This window comes from Staurois parvus, unplaced genomic scaffold, assembly GCF_062004578.1.
Source record: "Staurois parvus isolate SC_StPar_1 unplaced genomic scaffold, SC_StPar_1.0 ptg000618l, whole genome shotgun sequence".
NCBI lineage: Eukaryota > Metazoa > Chordata > Amphibia > Anura > Ranidae > Staurois > Staurois parvus.
In genome coordinates, this window is record NW_028318414.1 from 4,192,682 (window position 1) to 4,213,582 (window position 20,901).

A 20,901-nucleotide genomic window follows, 5' to 3' on the forward strand; every position below is an offset into this window, starting at 1 on the left:
TTCACGGTTGCGGCTGTCAATCTCCGGGTCCCGGCCGGTGATTACCGAGAATCTCTGACAGGGAGGAGAACTGTTTTTAAACAAAGCAGTTCTCCTCCCTGTCAGCATGTGCACAGTCTGCTTACAGTGAAGCACAGACAGCCCCATAGTAAAACACACCCAGCACACAGTTAACGCTTTGATCGCCCCTTATGTTAACCCTTTCCTGCCCAATGCCATTACAGTGTCAGTGTTTTTTTTAGCTCTGATCACTATATTGGTGTCACTGGGGATGTCAGTGACACCAAGTCAGTTCCCTCCAGTGTCAGAATGCCTGCCGCAGTCCCGCTATAATTTGTTGATCGCTCCCATTACTAGTAAAAATTTAAAAATCCAGTATATATATACCGCCATTTGTAAACGCTCTTACTTTCATGTAAACCAATTAATTTACATGTACATATTGGGATTTTATTTAGCAAAGACATGTAGCAGAATAAATTTTGGCCTAAATTTATGATGAAATTAGATTTTTTAAATTTTTTTAATGGACATGTTTAATAGCAAAAAGTAAAAAATATTGTTTTTTCTCAAAAATTGTCGTTCTTTTTTTTTATAGTGCAAAAACTCAAAACTGCACAGGCAATCAAATACCACCAAAAGAAAGCTAAATTTGTGGGAAATACGAGACATAAATTTCATTTGGGTGCAGCGTTGCATGACCGCACAATTGTCAGTTAAAGTAATGCTGCGCCGTAATGCAAAAAATGGCCTGGTCAGGAAGAGGGGTAAAGCCTCAGGAGGGCAATTGAAAAATTAATTTCCCGATGTATTCGTTAATAGACCTCATTTTCAGGATTCGTTTTGTAGCTTCTGCATTAATTTAGTTTCATTCGGAATTGCATTGATTGTTGCGGCCGGAACCACGTCCTTAACAACCATAACAGGCATTTTGGGTCTGGCATGGATTATGAGTGGAACCCAGAACAAAAAATTAAAAAAACGATGTGGGGGTCCCCCACAATCCACGTCAGATCCGAAGAGCCAATGGGTCCAGCTGCTATCAATCTGTGCAGTGAGGCAGGACAAAGCCTGGAGAGCCGCTACTTTCATGTACTTTGCTGAATCAGGATCTGGCTTAGGTAATATAAGATGAGTGAGGGGGAACACATGCAGCACAGAAGGTTTTTTGCCTTAATGCATAGAATGCATTAAAATAAAAATCCCTAAGGCTTTACAACCACTTTAAATATAAAAATAATGAACGCCACACACACATACAGTATGTGTGTGTGTGCATTGTCTAATGTTGAGATCTTGAATAAGCTCTTCAGTGGATCGCTGTCTCTCTTTAGATTAAAAAAAAAAAAGGGATCGTAAGGTATTTCATGACTAGCCATAAAACATATCTTCAAAGGGTGCATAGGAGTCAGAGTCTGGAGAAGTAGGGAGCAAGTCCACGTAGTGGGAGTTAGCAGGCTCTTTATTGTGGTATGAGTCTTCCTTGGTAGCAGGGGTCCTGAGACTGGTTGCCGACCATCTTGGTTGCTTGTGCTAGGACCTTAATGACTAAATTTACCTGTGGCTTTAGTATTCAGAATAACCATGTTGCTATATGAGTAGAAGTGGTATTCCAAATCGAAGGTATTCCAAATCGTAGGTCGAAGAGTCATGCGGGCACAGAAACGTTTTTAAAGCTGGCAAGTTTCCCCAGCTCATGCAAAGCTCCTTCAAGATGCTGCAGTCACAATTGCTGCATGCGTGCATTCCCTTTATTATGACAGTTCACACCATATCACAGTAAATTGTACCTTGTATTCATGAACAGTAAAATTATGAATACATACATTTCCATTGTCCTATAATTAAAGAATATATAAACCCAATATTTCATATTCCTGATATGTGCCTGCTGTACCATGTATGTGTATGAAAATGTATCATGTTCTCTTTGTGTTGCTTCCTTTGTGTGAAATCCATGGTTTTCCTGCCATCCCCTCTGCTTTCTAATTAAAAACTAACCACAGTAGGCACAATGTGATCAGTTTTCTGGCTATGCTGGGAGCTCAGTGCGCTGCTTTTTTCTCCTCCCTGAGCACCTTATGCAGCTGAGAACAGAGGGCATATGATCACTTATAAAAAGGGGAAAAGGGTATTTATAATGTTTTTACATGTACATAAATGTTTTGCTGTTTATTTCTATTTAAAATTAATGGGTTCTTGTTGAAGGTTTACATATATTTTAATGCAGTGATACAGTGATGTTTGAAGCCAAATTATATGAATTACGATGACAATGATATTTACTTCAACAAAGTATCATTTTTAAAGTAAGACAGACCAGTATGCTTAATTTAAATTGAGAGAATAGAATATGAGGCACTATATGAACATAATAGATATCCAGTACAGTATACGTGGCCTCTTTGTCATTTTAATGAATGTGTTGGGGGTTTACAATTTGTGTTTTTGCACAAAATAGCAATTTTCTAATTTAGGTCAATTATATTTAGGTTGATCATTGAGTGATAGACACATTAAATACTGTAAACAATTCATGCTGTTCCTTATAGCAGCCATCCCATCTTCAAGAACTGATACAAAATGTTTTACTTTCATCAATCCTTCTTTAATCTGCTTACCATCAACTATAATACAAAAGAGATAGAAACCAGGGGAATCAAACTGTCAAATGTTGAGATGTAAATGAAGTCAGATAATGCCAAAATTTATGAAATGATGTGGATAGAAAAAGGCAGGCAGCACCCAGTTTCCTGTCAACAAAAAAGATTACCTAAATCCTTATCAAAAAATTATGTGGAAAGTGTGCTCATACCTTTACAATAGAATGAATTACAAAAGAACATGAGTAATGTTATATGTGTGTTACTTTTAATTTTCCTTGGTCTATACTTTATTCCCAGCAGCAACAGTTCTATTCCATTTGACACTGTTCCTGTCAGCGACATAAAGAATGATGACTATGATGCCTCAACGGATGAAGAAAGTAAAAGTCCTGAAGTCACAATGGAGGCTGGTATGAATGAAAACCTCAATAACTTACAAATAAATGTCTGTATTTTAAAGTTGAGCTCCAGGCAAAAATAAACTTTTTACTCCTGCTGTAAGTCAATCAGGGTCTGTTGACGTACAATAGCCCAATCTGACTGCAGGAAGAGGTGTTTAGGTAACATACCAGAGAAGGGGGATGAAGTATGATAATACTTATTCACAATCTGTAAGAAGGCGGATGTCAAACACAGTTGCAGTAGTGAAGAGTACTGTTACTTTCTAGCCATGCAATGTAGATGAGATATGTCAATCACAGAAGTGCTGAACAGATTTACAAATATATGCAGATAAAACAGCTTGTATACAGCTGTGTGTTTGGCTGGAGTTCTGCTACAAGCCTGGGTAATTCGGACTGGGGATATGCTTGCAAACATTAAAGTGGAAGTTAAGGAAAAACCTAACTAACTAAACCTACTCTCAGCCACATTCTAAGCCCAATCTATCTCGCCCTGTGAAGAAAAAAATCACTGTACTTACCTGTTCTGCAGCTGTTCCGGTCCTACACTGAGCTGTCAGTGCCGGATTCAGTCTGTAGGCGTGTGTAGGAGAGGCAGCCATTGTCGGCTGTCTCCAGCACACAGAAAGCACCGCTGGAGACTGTACTGGAGCTGCTGCAGAACAGGTAAGTATAGCAATTTTTTTCTTTACAGGGCTAGATAGATGAGACTTAGAATGCAACTGAGAGTAGGTTTAGAGTTAGTTAGGTGTTGCCTTTACTTCCACTTTAATAATCAGAGGGTTACATATGTTGAAAGTACAATTAGTATTTCCTTTTCTAATAGAATCTATAGACGTTGGAGGCAGGTCAAATATAACTTGAATAAAAAAAACAACTAGTGCAGCACTAAAAACATATAGATAACAAGAAAACTCATAAACTTAACCAAATCAAAATTAGAGTCCAAAGTTCCATGTATGAGTGACTTCCATCAGGTGAATTAGATAAAGTGACCAAAAAGAAATAGATCCTTCCTAGATTCAGTGTTATGTGCATTCAAAACACCCCATGTGCTGCACCAACAATTCTGAGGCTTTATAGAGAGACTGTGACCCTCCCATGAGAAGTCAAACAACGCTTGTGTGTCAATCCAAAAAGCTCTCACCACCCGGCTTGGCACCTTCTTGTAAGATCATCTCCCATGTTCATGAGCAGGATTGATACATGATGTGTTAAAAAAGGCAACGCAAGTATGCCCCAATACTGCAAATCCAGTGCCCCTAATGATGTAATTTATGACAAAACGTGTTTGGTGGAGTTTGGAGTTAGAGGTCGTGACTTCAACACGCATGCGCGGAAACCTCAAGGAATTCTGGGATGTGTCGTTTCTTATATGCTTTCATGCATAGTATCCATGTGAGTGTTTTTAACTGCTTTTAAACTAAATATATACCGGATTTACACTATTGGAGCATTTTTGTCTTACCTTGTTTTACAACACCATGTGTTGATCTTGCTCATGTAAATGTGAGATGATCCTATAGGAAGGTGCCAGGTTGGGTGGTGACCTCTTTGTGGATTGACATATAAGTGATTTTTGACTTCTCACTATGCTCCACTGTTTCTTTAAGTCCTCTCAGACATTATGCAGCAGGACCATCAAAAAGAGAAGGGGAAGCCTCTCATAGTGTAATCAATTTTAATTAAAGCTCACCAATTAAAATATGTATTGCACTTATAAGAAGTTAACTGCAGATCGAGACCTTACAAAAGGAAACCTGAAACGCCACTGTGCCCACTAGCAAGTGTTCCAAGGAAGCAGAAATGATGTAACCGGAAGTCCCTTCCTACACATTTAGTCATAATTGTGCAACATCCTCAAAATGATTATTTTCAATGCTATTGAAGTCATTCCTTCTCTATGTACCCCTAGTGAAATTTTTTAATTTTGATAGTTGAAAAGAGCTCAGGAGGGATTTACTAAAACTAATGCACACAGAATCTGGTGCAGCTGTGCATAGTAACCAATCGGTTTTTAACATCAGCGTGTTCAATTAAACTTTGACAAAAAAACTAGATGATTGGTTACTATACACTCATACACCAGATTCTGTTCACCAGTTTTAGTAAATCTCCCCCCTATGTATTACATGTAGCTAGATTAGGATTTGATCTAGGTCAGTGCTAGAGTTAGTGTTAGGGTCAGGTAACAGTCAAAGGCCAGGGTAGGTATATTTTGGGTAGGATTTAAAAAAAACTAATTTTTAAATTTGTGTTAGTGTTGGAGTCCGTGTGTTTTAGGTTGGATTAAAAAAAGCAACATGTGCACCATGGGTTTTAGGTCCTACTACAGGTACAAACTACAACTAGCATACATATATGTGGTATCACTTCGATTGTCAGGAATAGGAGATTTTATTTTGAGTTGTTCTTTGGTGGTACGTTATGGTAATAGCAAGAAACATACAGCTAAATATTATATATATATATATATAAAATATATAATATTTTTTTTTTACTATGTTGGGCCAGTGTTCTTTAGGTAATGAAAAAAGTAGGAGACATCCATTACCATTTACCACCAAAAGAAACCCCAATTTGTCCTGAAAAAAAACAAGGTATAATCCACCAGGATACAAAAAGTAGTTGCAATGATATGGACAGCTTTACTGACACATCTCAAAAATGAAAAATTGTGTTCAGGCATTAACATTTATTTTACCCTCCATCACTAAGGGGTTAACATTCTTGAATAATAGTAGTCATGACATAGTTAAGGTTGACAGTTCATGTGTTAGATTTTCATTTGTGTTCCATAATAAATATTATCTAATACAAAACTTTATAGCAGTATTTGGTGCATCTGCTATTTTGCATATCCTCATAGACATTTGGAGTATTGCAAGTCTCTTGGAGTGGGACTGGGTTGGAGGAAGGGTTTTTTCTTAACAGTTTTTCCTGCCAGTTTTCTACCACTGTGTATGTTCAAATCATTAAATCATTTTTTTTAAGTTTAAAACATGGCAAACAATTACAATTATTGTATTTGTCACAATTCATATATATCTCACAATACTGATTTTTTTTGCACATTAAATTGTAATCATGAATCTTATTTAGAAAGAAATACTTAAGATTGTAAGTATATGTCCACTTTAGGAATGGAGATTCTGACAATGGCTGACAATATGAAACAGCTATTGCTTATTCATGTTTTCCTGGTAACAATGTGCTGATATGTTGAATGATTTTCGAATGTGCTTGTGGCGTTACAATTGCTGATACAGTCAGAGTGAGGGGATGTGAAATATGTGTTGTGCAATGTCAGCCCTGTAATATAGCAGGAAAAGCAGGATGGCAAGTCATCTCCAAACTGTGAACTTTGTTGAGAGATGTAAATATAGCTCTACACCTGCTTCCTTTTCAGGCTATTACTACAACTTATCTATACTGGAAAGAATTTTCTGTAACTTGTCCAGAAAACAACAGCAGTGCTTTAAACATTTCCAAGGCAGGTCAGCAAGTAACCTGCACCTGCACCTAACTGGCCATGATGTGCTGACCACTGGAATATGTTTATTCTGTTCTGCAGGCTTTCTAATACTTTTCAATCATTGCATTCCAGCATTCATTATCCATGTAAGCTCTGACTAAGCTGTCAAATCTTTCATTTAACATGCGCATCAGTTTGACAGCGTACATGTCTAGTAATTTTCTTGTGGACTTTATTGTCAGACACCAGCATATGCAGAGCTGGGGAATATGGAGAAAAAGAAAACATTTTCCTTCTTGCTTGATTTAGTCTATTTGCCTTAATAAATCGCATCTTTCTAATTGGCTGGGCAGAGTACTGCACATTGGCTAATGGGCTCCATAGACTTTAAATGGCTGCCCAGACTTGGGTGCATCTTTGAGCAGCATTGATGTCTTGTTTGACTCTGATACCTGGAAGAATTAAACATCTGAGCTGAGGTCCATACTTTTATTGATAATATGGTGGGGGTAAAGGGGGTGAAAACAAACTTGAATTTTCCAATTTGTTTTTATGTAGTGTCTTAAAGTGAGGGTTATACCAGCATATACTACCAGGTTGTCACACAATTGCATCAAACTTATTTGTAACATAGAGCAAATCTTCTTATGTATGCATTGATAACTTTATTTTAGAGTTGAAAAAAAAATATTTAATTGTTGAGCAGACTGTAGTTTACCCTGGATGGAAATACACTGGCACATGAGTATTTTCTGTTTGACAAGTGTACAAAGGGGTTATGTTTATTCATGGGTCACCTACACCACTTTACACGTTGTATTACTCTTAACATAACATTTCGTGCTCAATCACGATTCTTAGTAAAGCTTGGCAGCTGTGTTCTTAGTCTAGTCTCACAGAGAGCTAACATGCTGCTTGTTTTTCATCAAGTTCAGGGAGTTGGTTTGTTTGAACATTACATTTTGGTTTGATTAATTGTTTTAATAATCCATCACTTTTTATGGTCATACACCCATCTATGATTATACATTGCAGTTTTATTTGATTTCATCATTTTATAATAGAGAAAAAAACGAGGCAGTGTTAGATTTTGTGACGTTTTGTAAAGTGCATTTAGGAGTTAAGAAATCACACTTAAAAATTATACAGCAGGTGCTAGAAATTATATTATTTTAAAGACTGGCATGTTGTGTGTGCAAAAGAATGTATTATGTGAGGCTTTCCAGTGCTTGGGTTACAATGTATGTGCTTTTTATGGCAGGTACGCTCAGGAAATTAGCCATGTACAGCAAACAAATATAGTTATCACCTGTGTCTCGTTTGACTCCAGTTGACTTCCACTGTCTGCATATAAGTTGCCAATGCTGTGCTGTTCCCTCTAGTGTTAGTTCTACACTAACTTTGGTAAGAATGTCAACTTCCACTGTCCTCTACCTTTTTTAAGTCCACATCATCACTGTTGGCCACCCTCGTACTGTGGCCATCGAATAAATCTCCATCCCCCAAATTTCTTGCTGATCACCTGTACAAAATTGCCCTTCTGTGAGCCATAGGGCAGGTGCTATTTTAGGATAGTTAGCCTTTTTGCCCTACCCACTTAATACCATTAAACTATATCTACTAAAAATGATCCTTTAGGCCATGTTTATAACAGGTGGTCTAAGTGTGTCGTCATTGTTTGTGTACTCATCCCAGGTGCTAATAATTTCACTGTGCATGCCTGTAGTTATGGATATAAAGATGGGGCTGTATGTTGTGCTCTCATGTTTAGTTGTTGATGTAAATAAAATTCAGGTTTCTGAAACTAAAATTAGTATTTTAGCTTTGCTAGTCAAAATAGCTTCATATGCTCTAAATATATGGCATGGCAGAGTGAGGAACTTTATATATGTTGGTGTTCGGGAGACGATGACAGCAATCTTGTATTGAATTGTTTTGCTGCAAGCAAGAGAACTTTATGGTGGCGGATGGACATTATTTCAATTTCTTTCACTATTGTTTTTTTTTTTTTATATCACGCACATTTATCATATTATATTTGTTTTGATACATTTCAGTTTCACTATCATATGTTTGTCACTACACGTTATGTTTTAGTTATATATTTAGACTTGTATACTACCTATTGGTGTTAGCTGCTTTATATTCTCTGTCAGCTTGTATATTGTTTATTTTATTTTATTTGTTTTATATTGTACTGTGGATTACAGTACCGTGTAATAAGTCATTTATCTTTGTACTCAACACCCGGCATTATTACCACTGTAGTGCTGATCAGTGGCATTGTATAGAAAAAAGGCATGGTGATACTTTAATCAATTTTTGAAGAATGCATAGTAAAATTGATATTCTGAGTGACTCTGTAAAGTAATTTCTGTCAATGGAGACAATATATCACTTTCCGCAGCATAGGCAGGAAGCATGAGATGCGGTTTATTCAGCTGATTTCTTTGCTATCTGTGCGCTGATAAGAAGCCTATGGAGAAAAGCTTGAACAAAACAAACTGTATGATGGACATCAAAAGTTATGTAGGATAACCCTTTGTTATTGGTAACCTCTGTCCTTTCTATTAGCTCATTTCAGTCTTAAAATTTTGAAAAGCTATATAATGGAATTATGTCTGTCGCTTAACAGCTAAAGGTCCTTTGAAAATGCAGCCTAATTTTGTCTATATAGCGATAATTTTATCCTCCCACATTCTAATCAGTACCTGTTTTAAGTCTGTTTTTTGCTAAATTTGCAGTATTTTGTCTCTTGGAAAAGTGCAAACTATTATTTTTTTACTTATTAGTAGGCGCATTTCTTGATCCTGCTGTTTTTCAATTGGCTGTTTCACTTAGCTGCAGTCACAGAAGACAACTAGGAGAATTTTTCAGGTATGTCTGAATACACAGCCTGAGTAATGTGATCGAGTAAAGCATCCCTTGTCTTTGCACACCATTTTCCTACTCTGGATATTGTAATGTTTCTGTGACAACTGACCAGTTGTACCATTTTCTCCCCAGAAAAGGGATTAAACCTTCTAATGCGCATACATCTGTTCATTGGATGAGTCACAGAGACAGATCACAGAGAGTCACATCAGATATCTCCCCACGCATCATTCTCCCTTCCTCAACTTTGTTCTTTGCTTAAGGGATAACTTAATTTCAAGGCAAATTGTTACATTTTTAATACCAAACATAGTCAGATATATTAAGTTGTGTAGCTCTTTCTCACAGCAATTTAAAGAGAAAACTGCCAATTTTACTGTAGTGCATGTCTCAAAGTTGCTTACCGTGTGATGTTTCTCCCAAAGCCATCATTTATGCATAGACAGGAGGGTAGTTTTTGGGTAGAAGTTAGATAACCTAACCAACAACCATGTATCTGAATTGTAATAGGTAAGTGGTGCGCCTAGTGGAAAACTACATAAAAACAGGGAGAACAAACAGTCTTTGTGAGGATAGTGTCATTGATGCAAAAGATGCTGCTTGTGTGGCAAAGCAAAGTATATTGCTTTTACTTTCAGTATACGTTTTGAGATATCAGGGAGTAATATAATCATGTCTGTTATCCAGGTGATTGTTCTACTACATTTTTATTTTGTTCTCATCCACTTATGTATTGGATAAAGTGAACCTATCATGCCTTAAAATGGTTGTAAACCCTTATATATACCCACTGAAGTGATTAGCCTCCGGTGATGAACAGAGGTGAAACAAATCCTTGTACATACAGTACTTGAATACAATTTTTTTTTAACCAGAGTTTAGTGTTACATTCTGTCTCGCAGAAAAATAAAGGGGAGCAGAAAAATTGATGTGAGGAAAAAATGTCCCTGCTTAAGTGGTGTCACTGGAAGGAAAATAAGTCCTAGTACCAAGGTGTCACTGGAAGGAAAAAAATGTCCTTACATCTGTTTTGGTAGGGAAAAATTGCTGCTGCATCAGTGGTGTCATGGGTGCATTTAACTAAACATGGCCATTCCTAGACAGGCTGTCTTTATTAGCTTTGTCTGTTAGTCTAACCCAAAATCTAGACAGTTTCCCTGAAGCACTCACCCCATGCAGTTTGCCACTGAACAAGAGTGCTTACCTGTCTAGCTATCTCTTGATCCGACCTTTGAAACAACAGTCTTCTCTCCTGGCCAAATTCAAATGTTGTACCAGTGAAAGGGGCGGGCTGGGGCGGGCTGGGGGTGCTACAGTTCAGCATGGCTCTATGTAAGAATGCGGAAGGTGAGTGAGGCACCCCTAATGAGAAGGAGGTATGTTTTCAGAGGGTGACCTCCTCTCTTCCACCCACAATAGGCTTCTTTTAAATGGAGGAAAGAGCAGAATCCTCCAACCAGAAGCTATCGAGGCCCCTGCTCCTTCTGACAGCAGAGACAGTTCAGTCACTTCTGTCAGTGAGGCAGCTGGAAAATGAGGTCACAAGCTCTCAGAGCACTTCTCCCTCCCTTCTACAAAATAACATTGCAACCAGGCACATACTCCTTCCCCCCTCCAGGCCCCCCCCCTCATGGCACTGGGCAGATACCTCACTCACCTGAAGTTTCTCCAGCAACTTTGTGGCAACAAGCATTTTCTGTTTAATTGGCTGACAGATCAGCTGTAAAATATTGTAACACACAGTATATGGCTGTAAGTTGACATTTATTTAGAAAAGTAATGCTCACAGTTTTATCTGAGTTATGCTCTGCATTATGGAATTATGTGTGCATTGTATTAGAAGGCTGAAACCTCTGTATCTTGGTTTTTATAGAGCTGGTGTTACAACTAAGCAACCAAACTAGCTAACGTGCTGCCTGCTTGATTGCATGCTATATGGGCTTAGTTTGTTCCTTACTTTAATTTTCAAAGGACAGAAGAGCTATACAGGTGAAACTCGAAAAATTAGAATATTGTGCAAAAGTTCATTTATTTCAGTAATAAAAGGTGAAACTGTGCTTGATTGGCCAACAAACTCGCCTGACCTGAACCCCATAGAGAATCTATGGGGCATTGCCAAGAGAAAGATGAGAGACATGAGACCGAACAATGCAGAAGAGCTGAAGGCCGCTATTGAAGCATCCTGGTCTTCCATAACACCTCAGCAGTGCCACAGGCTGATAGCTTCCATGCCACGCCGCATTGAGGCAGTAATTGCTGCAAAAGGGGCCCAAACCAAGTACTGAGTACATATGCATAGTTATACTTTTCAGAGGTCCGATATTGTTCTATGTACAATCCTTGTTTTATTGATTGCATGGGACACTTTGAGCCTAGAATATTGCACCTTTTCACAACTTTCTAATTTTCTGAGATTGTGGATTTGGGGTTTTCATGAGCTGTAAGCCATAATTATCACAATTATGACAAATCATGGCTTGAACTATCTTGCTTTGCATGTAATGAGTCTATCTCATATATTAATTTCACCTTTTAAGTTGCATTACTGAAATAAATGAACTTTTGCGCGATATTCTACTTTTTCGAGTTTCACCTGTATGTAGCAATTCAAACTGGGCCGCTTTGTTTTTATGCCACGGGATCCATTGGTCCAAGTTAATTTTGACCATGTACACAATTTTTACAAATCTCTTGTCGTACTCTGGTACATGAATGCATGGCTTATTGTCAAGTATGATCACTGTACTATATGGTGTAATAAGGTGTTTGGAAAATGTGAATTTTCATTCTGCTTATGTGATGTCATATATTATTCACACGCCCGGCATTGATGGGAAAGTGTGTAAGTGTTGACAAGTGATGTTTTTCTGCAGGGTTCATTAAAGTAACCCATCACACAGCTGCAAACTCTGCTTTGTCATATACTGTTCAGGAAGAACAGACACTGATGACCCTTATGATTTTGTTTTTTTCATGTTACATGAATAAGATGTGTGTTTTGTAGTCATATCTCACAGTAAGTAATTACCTGTTTGATGTAAATGACAATAGTTTCATTTCTGTTGGTGAGAATATAGCAAGTTTCCTGCTCCAAGGACCTAGTGCTAAAATTCATTGTTAGGGTTTCTCCTCATCAAATGTTAAATCCCTGAATATGGGATTTCATGCATTTTTCTGTATTAACATAAATAATAACACAGCTGAGAAATATATAAAAACTGCATTCAATCCCATGTGCAATATGTGTTTGGGCTCTGAGTCTCTACAGTATTCATCATTGCCCAGACTGTTCTTAGCAAACTCAAAAAATTATTTCTGCATCTTTAAAGGTAATCTGGCTTCAGTAGTCATGGACTACGTTTGCTTTTTGTCCACAAATAGCCATAAATAGTCAGGGAGTTGTCATGTACACATTGGTATATTTGACTTCACCTGAAACTAGTGAAATAAAGTAACTGTTGTAATACAATCAGATCAAATTGAATGTTACAGTTGTGTTCAAAATAATAGCAGTCAGACATCACTAACCTGATCAATCATTGTTTTTGGTAGAAATGATATTTCTACATGGCAAATGATTTACTAGCAGGTGTAGTAGAGTAATAGCAATCCAACAGACCCAACAGTCATGACATGCATGCTGCTGATTCTGTGTAATTGAATCACTAATTGAAAGGGGCATGTTCAAATAATAGCAGTGTGGAGTTCTATTAGTGAAGTCATTCATTCTTTGAAAAACAGGTGGCAATTATTGCCCTTATTTAAGGAAGGAAGGCAGCAAATGTTGTACATGCTGGTTACAGTGCATTTCTCTCTGAAATTCTGAGGAAAATTGGTCTTTCCAGACATTGTTCAGAAGAACAGCGTACCTTGATTAAAAAGTTGATCGGAGAGGGGAAAACATATAAAGAAGTGCAGAAAATGATAGGTTGCTCAGCTAAAATGATCGCAAATGCTTTAAAATGGCAACCAAAACCTGAAAGGCTTGGAAGAAAGCGAAAAGCTACCATTTGAATGGATAGAAGAATAGCCAAAATGGCAAGGACTCAGCCAACAATCAGCTCCAGGAAGATCAAAGAAGGTCAAAAGTTACCTGTGAGTACTGTTACAATTAGAAGACGCCTATGTGAAGCCAAGCTATCTGCAAGAAGCCCCCGCAAAGTCCCACTGTTGAAAAAAAGACATGCTGAAGAGGTTACAATTTGCCAAAGAGCACATTGACTGGCCTAAAGAGAAATGGCGCAACATTTTGTGGACTGATGAAAGTAAGATTGTTCTTTTTGGGTCTAGTGGCCGGAGACAGTTTGTCAGGCGACCCCCAAACACTGAATTCAAGCCACAGTACACTGTGAAGACAGTGAAGCATGGTTGTGCAAGCATCATGATATGGGGATGTTTCTCATACTACGGTGTTGGGCCTATTTATCGCATACCAGGGATCATGGATCAGTTTGAATACATCAGAATACTTGAAGAGGTCATGCTGCCTTATGCTGAAGAGGAAATGCCCTTGAAATGGGTGTTCCAACAAGACAACGACCCCAAACACACCAGTAAACGTGCAACATCTTTGTTCCAGACCAACAAGATTGATGTTATGGAGTGGCCAGCCCAATCCCTGGATCTTAATCCAATAGATAACTTGTGGGGTGACATCAAAAATGCAGTTTCTGAGGCAAAACCAATTAATAGAGAAGAACTGTGGAATGTAGTCCAATCATCCTGGGCTGGAATATCTGTTCACAGGTGCCAGAAGTTGGTTGACTCCATGCAACACAGATGTACAGCAGTTCTCAGAAACAGTGCTTATACAACTAAATATTAATTAAGTGATTCAAAGGAAAGCAAAATCTTCAAACATTTTTCAGTTTATAGGTAAAAGACACACAGTGAGCGCTCTCAAAGAAACAGCAGCTGAACATCCAGGATAAACGCATATAAAAATCCTCAATAAAACATATACATATAAAATGCAGCGCTGTAAAATGATCAAATCATGTAAATCAACACAATAATAGTCCTGAAAAGGTGCTCATTAATTCCCAGTGTCAATGGAAAGAATGCAAACTAACAAGAAGCGCATTTAAAGTTCAGCATGTGTGTAAGAAATCCTAGAGATTCCCCTCTCTCCTTCTGGTCAGAAAATGGATATGTGCTGAAATGGATGATGATAACGCCCTCTTGTGGAAAAGCGAAATCCTGCAGGCCAGGAAGCTCCCAGGATAGGATATTCCTCTTCAAGGGAACCAGGGCTGGGATTGAAATCACTCTGTGGCTGTGAAATTGGGAGAGAGACCCCTCACAGAGGACACAGAGAGATACTCATAGTGTAGTATATTACTTCAATTTATTTAAAAAAACAAGTAAAAAACATGTAATCAGGTGGCAAGTGAAAGTGACCCACTGACCCTCTTAAAATTAAAGGTGGCCGCCGGGCCTTCACATGGCACCAGCGGCTTAGTGTCAACGACGTCCACAGGCTCCTCCTGACATGTTTCGTGCGCACGCACTTCTTCTGAGGTAGAGCAAGGACCAATGGTGAGGTATCGCCGTAAACGTCAGATCAAGGGCAGTAATTCTAACACTAGACCTCCTCTGTAAATCTAAAATGGCAGCTTTTAAAGGCTTTTAAAGCATTGCCTATGAATATTAAAAATGTATGCAGTTTGTCGCCATTGCACAGGGCATGCACAGTTTTAAAGCATGTCATGTTTGGTGTCTAATTACTCAGCATACCATCATCTTTTATATCTTACCAAATAATTGGCCAATTTATTGTGTTTCGTGCATTGAAAGTAAAAAAGTAAAAAAAAAAGTGTATTTTATTTAAAAAATTGCATTTGAAAAATCGCTGCGCGAGTACTATGTGCCATAAAAAATTGTAGTACCCACCATTTTATTAACTAGGGTGTCTGATTTAAAAAAAATATATAATGTTTGGGAGTTTAAATTAATTTCCTAGAAAAAAATACAGTTTTTTTCATGTGAACAAAAAGTGTCAGAAAAGGCTTGATCTTCAGGTGGTTAGAAGAGTGAGTGATGTGTGGCATAAACTTCTAATGCTGGGCATAAAATGCTCCCACCCCCAAAAATGACCCCTTTTTGGAAAGTAGACACCCCAAACTATTTGCTGAGAGGCATGTTGAATCAATAGAATTTATTTTTTTACCACAAGTTTTTGGGAAGTTTTTTTTTTTTTTACACAAAGTTGTCACTTAAATGATTTACTGCTCACACATGCCATGGGTATATGTGGAATTACTCCCCAAAATACATTCTGCTACTTCTCCCGAGTATGGGGGTACCACATGTGAGAGACGTTTTGGCAGTCTAGCCAAGCACAGGACCCCAAAATCCAATAAGCACCTTCAGGCTTTTAAAGGACTTTATTTCCTCATTACACTTCCAGACTACCTATCACAGTTTCGGAGGCCCTGAAATGCCAGGATAGCACCTAACCCCCCCAAATGACAACTTTTTGGAAAGTAGACACCCCAAGGAATTTAATAAGAAACATGATAAGTATTTTGCAGATCTAAGTTGTTGCCACAAGAAAAAAACAAAAACATATTTTTTCTATTCTTTTTTTATATTTCAAAACCTTGCAAGAAAAAATGAGATCTGCAAAATACTCACCATGCCTCTTTTTAAATTCCTTGGGGTGTCTACTTTCCAGAAAGGAGTCATTTGGGGGGGTTTGGTGCTATCCTAGCATGTCAGGGCCTTTGAAACTGTGATAGGTATTGAGGAAGTGAAATGATGAAGTTACGCACCTTCAGGCTTTCAAAGTGGTCATTGGATTTCAGGCTCCTGTATGTGGCTAAGCTCCCAAAAAGGCTCACACGTGGTATCCCCATACTCGGTAGAAGTAGCAGAATGTATTTTGGGGTGTAATTCCACATATACCCATGGCTTGTGCGAGAAATAAATCATTTAAATGACAACTTTGTGTAAAAAAAAAAAATGTTTTTGTCATTTTCCAGAAACTTGTGGAAAAAAAATAAATCTTCCATGGACTGAATATGCCTCTCAGCAGATAGCTTAGGGTGTCTGCTTTCCACAAAGGGGTCATTTGAGGGTGTTTGTACTATCCTGGTATTTTAGCATCTCAAGAAATGTGATGGGCAGTCAGAAAGTAAAAGCTGTGTAAATTCCATTATCTATGCCATAGTTTGTAGACGCTATAACTTTCACACAAAGAAATAAATACACACTTACTAGGATTTTTTTTAACCAAAAACATGAAGCAGAATACATTTTGGCCTAAATTTATGACGAAATGTTAGTTTTTTTTGGATATTGTTTATGACCGAAATGAGAAAATATATATATTTTTTTTAATTTTTCTTCAAAAATTTTTTTTCTTTATAGCGCCAAAAATATAAAGTGCACAGGTGATCAATAACCACCAAAAAAGCTCTATTTGTGTGAAAAAAAAGGACATAAATTTAATTTGTGTACCGTATTGCATGACCGTGCACTTGTCCGTTAAACTAGCGCAGCGCTGTATGGCAAAATAATGGCGTAAATTACAGTATCTATACCATAGTTTGTAGACGCTATAACTTTCGCACAAAGCAATCAATATATACTTATTGGGATTTTTTTACCAAAAACGTAGCAGAATACATTTTGGCCTAAATTTATAACTAACTTTAAGTTTACTATATATTTTTATAGCTGAAAGTAAAAAATATTGTTTTTCTTCAAAATTTTTGGTCTTTTTTTGTTTATAGCGTGAAAAATAAAAAGCTCACAGGTGATCAAATACCACCGAAAGAAAGCTCTATTTGTGTGAAAAAAAGGACGTACATTTTGTTTGGGTGCAGCATTGCATGACCACGCAATTATCAGTTGAATTAGTGCAGCGCCGAGTAGCAAAAAGAGGCCTGGTCATTAAGGGGGGTAAATCCTCAGGAGTGCAAGTAGTTAAAGGTTTTTTTTTGTTATAAATAAAATATCACTACTTTTTAAGTACCATCACATCACTGGAAAATGGCCTGGTAATGAAGGGGCATATACAGGCTACTCTTTTCCTGATGGAACAAGATAAAAAAAATTTATTATCATATACCAATATGTAAACGTTTTATCAGTATCAAAAAAAAATAAAATATTGAGAATTTAAAAAAAAGTAGTTTTTTTTAACTACTTGCCAACCGCTTACCCGCATTTTGCAGGCCAACAACAGCTCTTCTAGCGTCACTTCCTCTTTTGGGTATGAACGCACCTGCCCCCACCTTCCGCCCTTCGGTCCAGGGAGAGAAGAGAGAGCACAGCACCAAGTAAAAGCACTACATTTTACACACACATGTTAGATTAGCACATTTAACCCTTTGATCGCCCCTATTAACCCTTTGATCGTCACCCAACCAGTGCCATTAGTACAGGGTCAGTATATAGAATTTTTCACTGATCACTGTATTACTGCCATTAGTGACGTCAGATAGTGTCAGGGTCAGTAAGTGCCAGACCCAGCCAGGGTCAGCAAACGTTAGATTGCTTGCACACTATCGCACTCACGCTATATGTCGCTGATCACCGCCATTACTAGTATAGTGTTTGTACGGATGAAGATAATGATCATGAACAGAACTATACTAGTGCCTCCTTTGTATAGTGTCCCCAAAAATGTAATGTTAGCAGAATCAGCCTCATTCGCTGCCAGCACTAGCATTTAGCCCCTCCGCTGTTTTTCACGGAAGATTTGTATCAATTGATTGTGGGCCAAGGCAATTTGTACGCACATCACCGCCCACCAAAATTCAGCTCTTGCCAGACAATTCGCATGGAAACCTATCACGGTTTTTGAATTTAAAACCGTCAACATAGGCATATCAAAAAAGAATGAATTGCGGTCATATTGATCCACAGACCCGATTCATCGTATGGCCATGTTCTCTGCTGTTTCATATATGCCCAACATGGACCAGCAATGTACTGCTGGTACATCGCTGGACTTTGATTGGTTATACTGGGATGATGCCTGCAGCTACAGGCATCATCGTGGTATTGTTTTTTTCAGCTGGCAGTCATCTTTCATGTAAAAGCAATCCTAGTGGCCAATTAGCTGCTGAATTGTTTTTACAAGCAGTGGGAAGGGACATATCAGCCCCGTCTGCCACAGTTTTCTTGGGCCCTCCTGTCCCACAGGGGAATCCGAGAATGCAGCTGGCAGTTCAGCTGGCTGACCATAGACCAGAATGGCTCCAATCATCTCTTCAGTCTAAGAAATCGGAAGCTACAAGCTTTTCATCACTTCAATTTTGCAGGATATAAACCGCGCCATCTGTAAATTGGGAAAGCATCTGATCACACCGATCTTGGTGAGATTAGATAATATAAGGGCAGAGGAGCTATATAGAGTCTGATGAACCCCATATTTCTCAAAAAAGAATCTATGACCATGCCCACTGAAGTTATAGGGGATTGCATTCCCTGTGATAGCATTAAAAGTGATAAAAAAAAAAATATGAAAGGGACAGTGAAAGGGAATGTAAAAATAATAAAAATCAAAATAACTAACTAAAAAAAAAAAAAAAAGATTCACCCTTTCCCCCAAGCGTTGACTCCTTGTCGGTATGTAAACAGCGGTTGCACCATGCATGTGACATATCGCCCTGAACAGCAGATCGAGGGCAGTAATTCTAGCACTAGACCTTCTGTGTAAATATAAATTGGTGACCTGTAAAGGCTTTTAAAGCATCGCCTATCAATAATAAAAATGTATGTACTTTGTTGCCATTGCACGGCATGCACAATTTTAAAGCATGTCATGTTTGGTATCTATTTACTCAAAGTAACATCATATTTTATATTTTATCAAACAGTTGGGCAATATATTGTTTTTTTCTGCATTGAAATTCAAAAAAGTGTTTTTTTCCCAAAAGATTTGCATTTGAAAAATCGCTGCACATACACTGTGTGTGAAAAATGTCAACACCCACTGTTTTATTCTCTAGAGCCTCTGCTTTAAAAAAATATATAATGTTTGGGGGTTCAAAGTAATTTTCTAGCAAAAAAACAGTTTTTTCATGTGAACGAAAAGTGTTAGCAAAGGCTTGGTCTTCAAGAGTGGGTGATGTGTGGCATAAGCTTCTAATGTTGGCCCTGAAATGCCAGGATAGTAGAAGCAACCCCTCCAAATGACCCCTTTTTGGAAAGTAGACACTCCAAGGCATGGTGAGTAGAGATGAGCGAATTTCTCAAAAATTCGATTCGGCTGATTCGGCGAATTCCAGTGTGAAATTCGATTCGATGCAAATTTCTTCGCTACGAAGATGACTTATAAAAAGGGTTTCTAGGCTTCAGAGAGCCTTTAAATTAGTGCAGAACACTGTACCTTTAATTTAAATGCCCTTGGAGATGAGGAAAGAGAAGGAGAAGGAGAAGGATGAGAAGAAGGAGAAGGAGAAGGATGAGAAGAAGGAGAAGGAGAAGGATGAGAAGAAGGAGAAGGAGAAGGATGAGAAGAAGGAGAAGGATGAGAAGAAGGAGAAGGAGAAGGATGAGAAGAAGGAGAAGGATGAGGAGAAGGAGAAGGATGAGAAGAAGGAGAAGGATGAGAAGAAGGAGAAGGAGAAGGATGAGAAGAAGGAGAAGGATGAGAAGAAGGAGAAGGATGAGAAGATGGAGAAGGAGAAGGATGAGAAGAAGGAGAAGGATGAGAAGAAGGAGAAGGATGAGAAGAAGGAGAAGGAGAAGGATGAGAAGAAGGAGAAGGATGAGAAGAAGGAGAAGGAGAAGGATGAGAAGAAGGAGAAGGAGAAGGATGAGAAGAAGGAGAAGGATGAGAAGAAGGAGAAGGAGAAGGATGAGAAGAAGGAGAAGGAGAAGGATGAGAAGAAGGAGAAGGATGAGAAGAAGGAGAAGGATGAGAAGAAGGAGAAGGATGAGAAGAAGGATGAGAAGAAGGATGAGAAGAAGGAGAAGGATGAGAAGAAGGACAGTTCTGTGACAGTTTCTGTCTATTTCTGACAGTTCTGGGACATTCACTCTATACAGCTGTTTCAACCGCTGTATGGAGGGAATGTCATGGAACTGTCAGAGTCCCAGAACTGTCATTAATAGTCTATTTCTGACAGTTCCATGACATTCCCTCCATACAGCGGTTGAAACAGCTGTATGGAGTGATTGTCCCAGAACTGTCAGAAATAGTCTATTTCTGACAGTTCTGGGACATTCACTCCATACAGCTGTTTCAACCGCTGTATGGAGGGAATGTCATGGAACTGTCAGAGTCCCAGAACTGTCATTAATAGTCTATTTCTGACAGTTCCATGACATTCCCTCCATACAGCGGTTGAAACAGCTGTATGGAGTGAATGTCCCAGAACTGTCAGAAATAGACTATTTATGACAGTTCTGGGACATTCACTCCATACAGCGGTTGAAACATTGTATCTATTTTTTTCCATAAATGACATTCTGCAGATACACTTAGAGGAGCGCTGCAGATACACTTTTTGCCGGCTTGGAATTATTCTTATTTTCATCCTACTTCTTCTTTTTCTTCTTATGAGGATGAGGATGAGGATGAAGAAGA

General features: G+C 38.3%; 1 protein-coding gene across 5 annotated transcripts in view; it reads left to right on the plus strand.

The window, feature by feature from the left end:
* Window positions 1-20,901, plus strand: part of XRCC4 (X-ray repair cross complementing 4) — a 477,644-nt gene that overhangs the window by 273,445 nt on the left and 183,298 nt on the right. For 3 of the 5 annotated variants that reach the window (XM_089693242.1, XM_089693238.1, XM_089693239.1), the window contains exon 6: window positions 2,904-3,016. In XM_089693242.1, coding sequence (XP_089549368.1) covers window positions 2,904-3,016 — 113 coding nt within the window. The remainder of the gene's footprint in view (window positions 1-2,903; window positions 3,017-20,901) is intronic. The other 2 variants (XM_089693240.1, XM_089693241.1) reach the window with 1 other exon arrangement.